General features: G+C 34.0%; 1 protein-coding gene across 2 annotated transcripts in view; it reads right to left on the reverse strand.

Annotated features, from left to right (window-relative positions):
• ATP9B (ATPase phospholipid transporting 9B (putative)) overlaps positions 1-12233 on the reverse strand; it is a 163870-nt gene that overhangs the window by 81037 nt on the left and 70600 nt on the right. For both annotated transcript variants that reach the window (XM_032183416.1, XM_032183415.1), the window contains exons 8-9: positions 11133-11227; positions 2812-2892 (exon numbers count right to left, since the gene is read on the reverse strand). In XM_032183416.1, coding sequence (XP_032039307.1) covers positions 2812-2892; positions 11133-11227 — 176 coding nt within the window. The remainder of the gene's footprint in view (positions 1-2811; positions 2893-11132; positions 11228-12233) is intronic.

Raw genomic sequence — 12233 nt, forward strand, 5'->3', positions numbered from 1 at the left:
ATGACACCAGATAGTTCTATACTACAGGAAAAAAACATGTTACTATAGTGGATAAACTAAAATTCAAAGCAATCAGTTAGTTCTCTGGCATTTCTCCTGGACTAAAAAAAAAAGAAATTTCCAAAGTAAATGAAGAGTGTGAGGTGACAATGCAGAACTGCAGTATAGGAGAAATTACACAAAAGATTCTTACAGGAATAATGGAAGAAGGACCCAAACTTAAGTGAAAACCAACTGAGGTCAAAAGTTGGAGAGACAACTTTCATGATTTTGGGCAGAAGCTGTAAGGAAAAGGTAAATAAAACTGGGCATGCCACTACACACTGATGCAATACTCCAGAATACTCTCTTGACTCCAACAGAAAAGTTGGATTAAGACGTATGGCTATATTTTATTCTCTTTCTACAGCCATATGTTTTCTTCATAATTTTTCAGAATCAATGAAATAGCTTCCTAATTTATCATGTTTACATAGTAGCATCAGTTAAGTGATACTCTAGCAGTTACATCTGTAAATACCTATTCTGTGCACAACTATTTCAAAATAAACTCAGCCAAGACAGAGAAGATGCTCTGAGAACAAGTAAAACAATCTCTCACATTTTCAGAGAACTCAAGTACAGTTCATCTATTGTTTCTTGATAGGGAATCTAGAAGAGGGGAGAGAAGGAGGAGAATTAACATATGTTGTTTAAGGGCCTGACATGATCCTTCCCACATGTCCATGCAAAGACACACACTCACTTTCATGCAGTCAGTATGTATGATGCATCAAAATCTATGGAGGACAACAAGAAATGACTTCATGTGAAACTGGTAGACATCAATAGATGTACAATGGAATTTCAGCTCCTCATGATTTGGTTATGCAGGTGTACTGCAGAAGGTATCTTTGATCAGCTATCAGGTTAGCTGTGAATATATTTCTCACATAGGAATACTTAGGTAGAAGATGCTCCCACATAAAAATTCTAAAGCTGTACACCTAAGTTTGGTTTTTGTTTTGTTTTATGGTCATGCACTTTTTGAAATTATCTAAGCTTGTCTCCTATATTGTTAGTACTCTGTCTTCATAATGGCAAAAAAAAAAAAAAAAAGAAAAAAAAAGAAAAATCAATGCGTTATTACCCTGTCAACCTACCCTTGCAAGAATTCTTTGAACATCAACGCCTAAGTAGGAAAAATGTATACATTAGCATCACTAAGCACACTACTTTTTTTTTTCTTTTTTACCTTAATATAAAATAGGGATTAGATGCAAAAACTGATTTAGTGTAACAAGTAAGGGCTCACAGCAGAAGTGGAAAGATAAATCAGTAGGAAAGTGTCCTAAAGCAATACATCGCCAAATTTTACTATGCATGAGGTATAGAGTTAACACAAAGAAAAGGTTTCTAAAAATATGAATAGTGTGGTCCACTATGAACCAAATTTGAGGACGCTGCCCTCAGATGCATGCATATAGAAATGCAATTTAAACTACCCTTCCTACTTAAGCAGTCCAAAACACGTAATCCTGAAAGCTAAGTACATCATGGTTATTTACACGTATCAGGGATGCTGGAATCATACAGCTCTTATTACATGTACAAATGGAATCCACAACAGGGAGCAACTGTTTAGTCATCATTTCCCAATGTCTCAATTACACAAACTGGAATTGTTAAAAAGGCTCTGTGGAGTTCAATTTATATTTAGAAAAGTATATGCTTAGCTCTTGGGTTAGAAATAATTTTACAGCTGTTAAGAGAAGTTTCATTTGAACAATTGGTCAATACAAGGTTTAAGTAAACACTGTTGCTTACAGCTTCAGTAAGTTATGGGCAAATGACATTTACTTTGTAGGCTACATGAACTATATAACTGGTATAAATCGGTCTTTGAGAGCCAACAACTGCAATATCTCATCAGTTTACTTAGAACTGGGAACTGGAATTTCAATTACTGAACAAAATCTATTACCAATTCAAGTCACTTGGGTAAAAAAACCCTTCTCTCTCCCTCCTGTTGTAGTTAATTCTCTCAAATTATTTTAGAAACATATTATCGAGAGGAATGAGTCAACTAACAGTTAAGTGTAGATAAAATAACCAAAACAATCACTGCATCTGCTAATATCACAGATAAAACTAAAAATCTCTAAAGTCTTTTTTTGTTGTTGTTTTTTTTTGTTTTTTTGTTTAAATCAGCTGCTTGGACACCTCACTTTAAAGGGTTAACTTTAGCAAGCCACCTTCTGAAAATAACAGCAAAAATGTCAAAAAAAAAAAGACTGTAAAGTTATCATATTTGGTCTTCAATATATAGCTGGAAAAAATATTTAATAAAGCTCCCATTAAGTAACTTTTAGTTTTATTTCATTTTTTAAGGTACTTGAACTTCACAAGGAAAATCAAAGAAACCCTGTTAAACAAGACACATTTGTATTGCACATAAACTATCAGTTGCATTGTCTGAGGCTACTGAATACATTCAACTTGACACTTCTTTGACATATGAATAAAACATTAGATGCCTGGAGATAAACAATAAATGCTACTGCAGAAATGGTCTCATATAAGATTATTGTGATGTCAACAAATACACCATTCTCAGATTCTGGTTTTTATTTTCCAGATATTCTATTTGTATTAGCTTTCTGCAATACATATTTAACAAAATACCTTGTACGTGAAGCATTTCCATGGCAAGAACATGGATATACTCCTGTAACGCTTAGGAAAGACTCAATACAACTTCAGTACTAAATGTAAGATTCACACTGAGAAATGGGAGAGGGGAGTACAACTGTCTTTATAGACACTACTTACCCGTGTGAAGGTACCCTCAAAACTGTGAATGTCCAGCTGTGGCTTCTGAGCGTAAACATAAGCATTGATTGAAAAGAGATCCTGTAAAACAGATTAATGTATTTACTAGTTTTTAAATTTAATCAACTATTTTAAAGAACCTTTTAATGGTAAAGATTTCAATTTATGACCCTTACCACTCCAAGTTAAATTCAATAAAGTTTTATCCAATAAACATGTGATTTTCAAGTATATCTTGATATAAAGAAAAGAGATCCAAAATGGTATTCTAAGTGTGTTGATATTTCACAAACGAAACTGTTTTATGAGTTAGAAATTTTATAAAATTTATTTTTTCTAAGAGCCTGTCTTAAAAATATTTTCTGTATATTTGCTGCTTTACAAATAAAGTGTTGTTTTTTTTTTTCTTTTTTAATTAAACCAGAAACAAAATACTTTTCTAGAGCAAAAAGCCAACTGAATACAAGGTCAAGCAATGAAATTGATTTAAATTCTCCTTAACGCTGATCACTCAGCATACACATGTGTAGACAACCCACGAAAAACTCCAGACACTTTAAGAAAGTGTTGATGGTTTGATGGAGCAAGTAAGAGATTTCAGCATAATTCTCATGTACGGTCACACAATACAACTCTGGAGAAGATGCTCTACACCGATGCCCAGCCAGCATAAGAATCTCAACCTGTGATGAAATACAAGGGTGTCTATCTTCTCACTGCATGTAGTTCCTATTATTTGGGTTACCTACATCCTTTATTACTGAATTAATCTTGCAAAAGGCTAATCAGCCTTAAGATTCATTCTCTGAAGAGAAGATGCTATAATACCCTGTTCATGTAAGATAGAATGTGCTGTCTTCAAAAGCAGAATTAATTTTACAGCCTCTTTTATGGATGTGTAGACACACCTCGGCTCAAATATAGCTATTTTTAAAATCATGCCATTTTCTATTCATAATTTGAATATAACACCCCTCCCCAAATTTGAATAAAACTATTTGAACAATACAAAATTAAAGGAGCAATTGTCCACGTATGTGCCTTAAAATCTACATGCTTGTGTCTTTTTATTACTCTGATAAAATGACAATAGATTTCTGAATATAGATTTTCACTTTTCAAGGTATGAGTGAATCTTTTTTTTAATCTTGATAGTTTACATTTATCAAGCATGTTTGACTTAAGTTCAAAAATGTGTAGTTGTCTAAATCATTAGTATGTATTTCAGTTTATATTCTGTAGACAAGAAATTTCTTACTTCATACCTTGAAAAAAAAATTTATTTAATGTATGTTATAAAAATGAATTAAATCTGAACATTAACTCTCACAAATTATATTTGTCTTTAAAATATTAGTCACTTATTGTAGTCTTTCACATTAAGTTTCATTCATTGCATCCTTGTTCTTCCAATCTACTTTCATCAGCTTCAAAAGAAATAATTCATATGAAACTAATACACATGGTGTCCTATATCTTCATCATTCACTTCTTTCCAATCTGTTATCACCTACAACTCAGCTAATCTGGGCTATTATGTGCTTTATTATGCAAAGAAAAATAAAGTCTCTCAGTAGTGGATAGTACAGCAGAAAACTAATACCACACACATACTCCTATACACAATAAAAACTGCTAGTGAAATGCGTCAACCAAGAACTTCTCTCTTTTCAAAGAATGACTTAGTGGGAAACAACATTAGAATAAAAAGAAGCAGAAATAACCACCCTTTTAAGTACGTTGGCATTTGTACAGTAATATTTTTTCCTGCTTTCCAGGCCTCATATAGGTACTTGCTTCTATTGCAATGTCCTCCCTTGTTAAATTTTAAATGTAAAAATTTCTACCACATTCCTTTCATAGCTTGTCTTTTTATGTTTTAGTTCTTCTGTTATTTCTGATTTAACACCTAGACTTTTCATGTTTTCCTTTTTTCTTTTTGAATTTCAGCTCAACCCCACATATCTTGATGAAGAACTGAAATCTGCAATTATTCTAGAAAGCCACAAACTAGAACCAGCTGAGTACTCCAAGGGTGCATGCTTTTTTGTTAAAAAAGTGGAAAAAAATTATAAAAATACTCTAGGAGAAAACTGAGGTGGTAGTTCATTGCTTTTTCATTCATGAGGGGTAGAAAGAAGTTATAGAAGAATATTACATACGCTCAGAAATTTTCTTAAGTGTTTTTTCATTACTGGGGGAAAGGGAAAAGGACATTTTTTTCAGTAGACCCATGTTCTGTACACCGAATGGATATCATTCTCAGGCCAGTAAAATAAAGAATCTGAAGTCTCTTAAGACAAGACCAAAGAATGATATGATTTATGGAAGACTGACATTTACATATGAATTACATTCTACAATAAAGGTAGGAGTACAAAGATGTTCCTTCATACAGTGTTGCTTTCCCAGTAGCGCATTTCTCATCTCAAAGTCTTGAAAGAAATCACAATGGTAGTTTAAAAAGGAGGCATCAAGATTTATACACAATGCTACATGTAAATAAAACTTCAGCTCATTGATCAAGCAAAATTTGCCTGGTTAGGCTGTGTCATTGCTTCTCCCTGTATAGCCTCTAAAAGAGATTTAGTTTATTTTAAAAAAGAGAACTACTTTTTATTAATGATTTAACTAACTAGGAGCTTGGTCTACATAAAATTCAGCTTTATCAAAGAATTATTTTCATATTATGAACACTGAACCACTGGTTCACTGAAGCCAGTTAGTACTACCAATACATTCAATGGAAATAGGATTGTACATCCAAAATTAGGATGCTTTTAGGAAACAGTGAGGGCAAATGACCTCAGATTTTTTTACTTAAGGAAAAAAAAATCACTTGAACCAGGGGATCGTTAACAATTCTAGATTAAAGAAACAACATGAAAGACCTAAATCTCAAGCAATAAAATGTTATTTTTATTAACTGTAGATGAGATTAAAAATAAAAAGACATGATGACATAATGTATTTCATTATCTGTAACTCAAAAATAATAATTCAAAAAAAAAAAAAAAAGCATTTTATCCTTTTTGCTGAAAGTCAGGAAATGACTTGATGGTACTATAACGAAAATGTTCTATTTTGCATTTCACAACAGTAATTTACAAATCATCCTAAAGTTATCAATAGCAGAAAAATCTCCTGTATTAGGTCAAGGGCAACATTTGTTCACCTTACTTAAAGATCATTAAAATACATTCTTAATCATAACATGTAGTTCATTACAAATAAAATTGCCTTTGGTTCAATAAAACTAATTAAATGTAAATGCTATTGTTTACTGCTGTATGGATCTTCTGATATAAATCAGCAAGTCAACATTTATTGAAAATTACAGTGACCTCATTGCTGTTAATAAATTTACTTGATCACATACGCTAGAGAAGAATGCCTCAGAATGTGCAGATTGCTAGAAAAACTGCCCCACCTATAACTATGAAATTGCAAGAAACCTAATCTAGGTGTCACAGTATTTGCAACTCAGCCATCATTAGATGACTTGTTGAAATTTTAATTCTCTGATCACATTAAGTGCTTTAGAAAGACAACAAAATCTGTACTGATCGCCTTGGTGGTGTCATCTGTTCTTTAAGAAAAGCTCTGATGGTCTGGAGGTTTATTTATTCTGGGTGTCACAGTGGGTAAGGTTACAATGCTGCTCTAACGGTGTGACTGACAGCTCATGCCAGCACAAGATACTCACCACCTTTATGTCCAGTAACTAAAGAAATCAAAATGTACAGCAAATATGGAGCATATATTTGCCAAATATATTACCAAATTGTTTAGTCTACTCTATTCTCAACTTGCACACGTTCTCTTAAATTACTAAAAATATATTTTAATATGCAAAAATAAACGTTAAGCCTCAGCTTTGAAAATACCCTACAAGCACATGGAAAGGACACTGTAATAGGAGTTAATATGGGAAGAGTCCCTGGAAATCAGGAAAACTACTACTATAATGAACAACTGCTACATTAGAACAGAAGGTTAGTTTGATCCTATTTGATCCACCATAGCAGAGGGGATAGGGGACAGGAGAAAAAAGAACACAACACCAGCCCCTGAGACTCTGAGGGCAAACTGCCTCATCTCAGAGACAGCATCCCACACCACTCTGCACTTCTAAGCAGGTTCTATTTGTGATTAGAACCTGGTCAGTGATTTAGCAGTTATAAATTTCATCAGACTCATTTTTGAACCCGACCATACAAATATGGGCACTTACTCCAGTTCAAAGGCAGTATTGAATTCAAATGTTTCACTTATTTGAAATGGACAACACTAAAAGAACTTCGGGTTCTTCTTCTAATTCTTTGTAGCCATGGAACATACCATGCTCTACCCATTTTCTTTAGTGTGTCTTTCAACTAATTCTGAATTTACCAAAAAACAGCATACACCTGTGACGTGAAACTCTGCATCAATCCTTACACAGAAAAAACCTGCACTTAGTTTGAGATCATCTGGAAAAAAAAAAAAAACGAAGGAAGGGCCCTCAAGTGTCACATTGCCACAGCTATTTCACCAGCAGCCCAGCAGGTGGCAAGCAAGAATTATTGCACAGGAGAGCCATTCCCGTGGGGGGGTGTTGTTTGTTTTGATTGTATAAACATTTTGAAATGTATAAATTATCATGTGTACAATAAAACTTTAGTAGCCTAGTGGCTATGAAAGTGGCAATGCTGTTTGACAGAATTATACAGAACTGATAGAAACAGGTATTTATTGTATATAAGTGAATTGGCATTTGAGAAGGTTCATTTTTCAAAAAATTACTTAAACCAAAATACTTCTCATTAATGACCTGATTAAAAACAAAAACAAAACAAACAAACAAAAACCACACACACACAAAACAAACAAATAAAAAACCACTTACACAGGTGTTCCTTAACTGAAATGTCTTATTTTTATCATGTCATTTAGTTTTTGAGCAAATAGGACAATGCACTGCCCACCTTGTACAGCAAAATGTAAATGAACGGAGGACCACTTCTCTAACAGTTTCTTTTAGCAGAAGGATCATTGCCTGATTCTTCCAACTCTTTGTACAGAAAAAGAGAATCAAAGTTGATCCAAGACTGGAACACAAAGCTCAGTCCTTTGCTAGACTGCTCCAAAACCCAACAAGTTTCACCAACAGTACTTCTAAGGCTATCCAAAAGCACATGCCCCTGCTACACACTGCACAGATTATCAAGATAATCACTGTAAAACAATGAATTTTCAAGTCAGGAACAGAAGTAAGCATACAAGTGTTTTATAAAGCAAAAGACATTTTCAAGTTTCCTGGAAAGCAACTTTTCTGCCTTTTTGTTTTTATTATTATTTTTTAAAGTTGTAAGAGTTTTCTGCAACAGAGGTGACTGCAGAAGCCTAGGGTGAAAATAAGACTACCTGAAATAGATTGTTCAAATTATCCTCATTTTTAACAAAGCTGCTTCAACTTTTCAACAATTTCTGCTCACTGCATTTTAATTTGACTTCAAAAAACGAATGTGTAAGGTGTATATATATAGTGATCTTTACACTTTTATGACTGCACTAGGAACTACAAAAAATAATGTTATTTTTTATATGAGTTTGAATTTCACTTTCTTAGATTTTTGTTCTAACCTTGTGAAGATGCTCATCCACACAGTTTCCTCAAAATGATAGATAGCTCAAGCAGTAAAGGCAGAAATGTCTTTGCAGGAATTAAAGAAATACTAACATGCTTCCCGCAGGAATGGAAGAATCCTTCTGGGATATATGTTGGGCTCTACCTTCTGTGAAAGATATAGGATCCCCTAAAAAATATTTACATTTTTAGGCATTAGGGTTCCATTTCCCCAAAACAATACAGAGACAGATGGAACTTTAGAGTGAAGCACTGCAAGCGATCCAAGGCCAGCTAAAAAGCAGCCACTTCAAATAATTTCATTGAAGATAAAATCCCAAACATTCCCTATTACCTGGAGGTCAGAATTATAAGCCTAATGTAAAATCAATCTTCTCTGAAAATAATGTTTTGGGACACAATGTTATAGTGATGAGAGTGAGGGAACCACCAACTGTCAAATGGTTTCTCATTTCCAGTAGAGAAATCAGGAGGTAGTCTGCATGACACTCTGTATGATGCTTTCTGCCAAGTAAACGGCTATGTGAATGTGGGAAAGTGTAAGGGCACATCAGCTGCTTGGTGGCTTCCACTTGCTGCTGCTAGATAGGGAAACTTTGTGTTAAGTGATAAACTGCATCTGATTATCTGAATTCAGATTGTCATCTACAGCTCATGAAAAGGGATCAGCAGGAGTTAACAGCAGCAGCAAACAGAAACAACTAAGGAAGGAATGGCTAATATATCGGACAGTTGACTTGTATGCTGTTCCCAAGTTGCATGAGTAATTTCTGTAATACATTTCCCCTCCCTCCCCTCCATGTCCCAAACCACCACCACTTGAAGCAGCCTTCACTTCTGCACAGATTTGAGGCTGCATGTCCTACCATTAAAATGCAAACTCCTCAACTTCAATCATTTCCAATTTATTTTCTGTAAACAGCTGCAAGACAAACATTTACTTGGGAGGAGCTGTTGACTCCATCAAGGGTAAAGAGGCCTTGCAGAGACATTTTTACAAATTAGAGGGCTGGACAGTCACCAACAATATGAAGCTTGACATTAGCAAGTGCCAGATACTGCACCTGTGATGGGGAAATCCTGAATATACATACAGGCTGAGAGATAAGAAGCTAGAGAGCAGCCCTGTTACACCACAACAATTCTCTGTTGTACTAGTCTTCTTCTCTGCAGGAAGAGGTGCATTCAACAAGCACAGTAAGTGATACTTCCAAAATGAAGAAGAATTAAAGAATAGCTATATTGCACACAGTTATAAACTATCTGAAAAGCATTAAAAAAAAAAGTCAAAGATAGTATATTGACTCAATTTTAGATGAATGAATGCATCTGTGTCTCAAAAAGATATGAAGAAACATTTTTTTATGAATAAAACATGATTAAATGGTAAAAATGATTCAATGGACCAATGATTAAATGGCAAAAACTGAGACATTAGACAAATATTTTTTTTATTAGACAAATAATTTTTTTATTTATTACAAATAATGAATTCAACTGCAGGTTATACAATACTAATTAAAGTCAATTCCTGCATTAGAACTACCTTCTGACACCTGATCTGGCATCTCTGTCTGTCATGACCAACCTTCAGTTCCATCCCTCATTCCCAATCCTCTAGATACAAACCCATGTTTTTTTCCTCCTCCTGAAACCAGTAGCCAAACCACTATGAACACAGGAAGGAGCTCTATCTTTGGCTAACTTCAGTGTGGCAGCAACTCCATAATTCACAAATAGCTGCAAAAGTCCTGCTAAAATCTGGCAGATAATCCAACACTTATTTGCTCTATTAAGATGGCACATGCAAAGTCCTCTCAAGATACTCTTGTCTTTACACCCAAAGGACTTAGTGTCCAAACACCAGAAACTCTGTAGAAGTAAGTTTCCACAAGCTTGTAACTTGAGTATGCTTTCAGAGGAAGTCTCTTGACAACAAGCCAACTCTCCTATAGAATAGCAAGCTTCTCCACTACATGGAACACAATTTAGCATCCCATTAAGAGATGTATTCTAAAAAATCTATAAGCATTTTTAGATGTCATTATTTTGAATATATATTTATATACACTCATTCTTATGTCCTTTTTAACAATTCTAGTTTTATCCAATTTACCTACACTTAAGACATGTATATGCACTCAAGAAAAAAAAAAACACCTGTAAACATTCAGACAAGTCATAGAAAACCCTCCTTGCATGAACTTCTACTTTTCACCTAGTTAGACCAGAAAGCATATTGACCACAAAAAGCACTTTACTGCCCAAGTGCAGACCACTTTTTCCAAGTTTAAAAAATCACAATATTAGTGATTAAAGCAATGGTTCCCAATGGTATCCTGCAAATGACTTGCACTTGCAGGATAACAACTGGATAAGAACCCTACTACTGGGATAAGCTTCTGCAGAGTATACACCTCTGAGTGTGGACCACAGTATGAACCACTAAGCAGAAAGATAAAAATCCAATTCTATCTCCATTTCTTTTCAGTGTAAAAGCAAGAATATTTGTACTACGAACTTCTTGTTCAGCATTCAGTGGAATACCTATGTCTTATTTATTGCAAAAAAACAAAACTGTGGTAACAGATATTTTCCAATTACATAGATACTTACAATAATTTTAACAGTCATATCTAAAAGGGATATACACACGGAGGATATTTTTAAAGCAAACAGATAAAATGCTTACCCCCAAAGCTGGCAATCTTTGTGTGCAACTGACAGCAACCTTCAGTTTCCAGTCTGTTTCTCCATCAAGCTGGTCAGTTCGAATGAAACATGAACCTTGAAGTTAGAAAGATGTGAAACTATTTTTTAGTTATCCAAAATTCAGTTTGAGTTAAAAATTTGGAAGAATGAAAGCAAAGCAATTTAAAAATAGTTTAAAATAATTGCTGTGCATATAAATCAATTCATGCTTTAGAATCTGTATGCTGATTAAATGCTTTCTGCCAGGAAAATAGAACGTTTTTCCTGATAAAATTAACAATGTTCTTGTTTATGAACATGAGAAGAAAATCGTCTTTTACAGGTTTCTTAATGGTTTCTAAACAGGTTTTTGAATATTATCAGCAACAAATAGAACTTCACTGGTGGAAATTGGAAAAGGTTTAATCTTTTTCCTTTTAGGATTTTGTTACTTGTGCAATTCCAAGACAATAGAGTAGGAAAACAACATCTGCAATTGTCTCATTGCTGCTATGACATATAACAAACTTCCATTACTTATATTCTCCTAGATTCACTGAAACTTCTCCCTCTCTTTACATCCTTAATGTGGATACCATTCAAAAACAGTTAGGGCACTAATTTATTCTACTTAAAGGAAGTAGTTTTTAATCACCTGTAATTGTCAAGGATCCAAAACTAAAGAAACCTGTCAACACATGAACAGTAACTAAAATATGATGGATGCATAAGATACAGACTGATACATAGTAAAGAGAATCAGTATGCTTTACAGACAGAAGACTAGTTGTCTTCTAGAAGACCAGAAGAAAGAAAAAAATTAAGCGCAGTGCAACAAGACCTCTCCATCACTATGTAACATCCCATATAATTAGTTAGATGGTATCACCATTTATGGACTACTACACAGGTTACTAATGTAAGACTCAAAAAAGCCTGCCACATGAACACAGCAAACCTATTTAAAAAAATTACAGACTTCCAATTGTTTTGAAGCCTTTTTAAAGGAAAAATAAAATAGCAATACTCCTCACAGTCGCTACACTAGAGAATGCTTAAACATTTATCAACTAATAATTACAGCTTCTAGTAGAAGCTCAAG

This window comes from Aythya fuligula, chromosome 2 (genome assembly GCF_009819795.1).
Source record: "Aythya fuligula isolate bAytFul2 chromosome 2, bAytFul2.pri, whole genome shotgun sequence".
In the NCBI taxonomy this organism is placed as follows: domain Eukaryota; kingdom Metazoa; phylum Chordata; class Aves; order Anseriformes; family Anatidae; genus Aythya; species Aythya fuligula.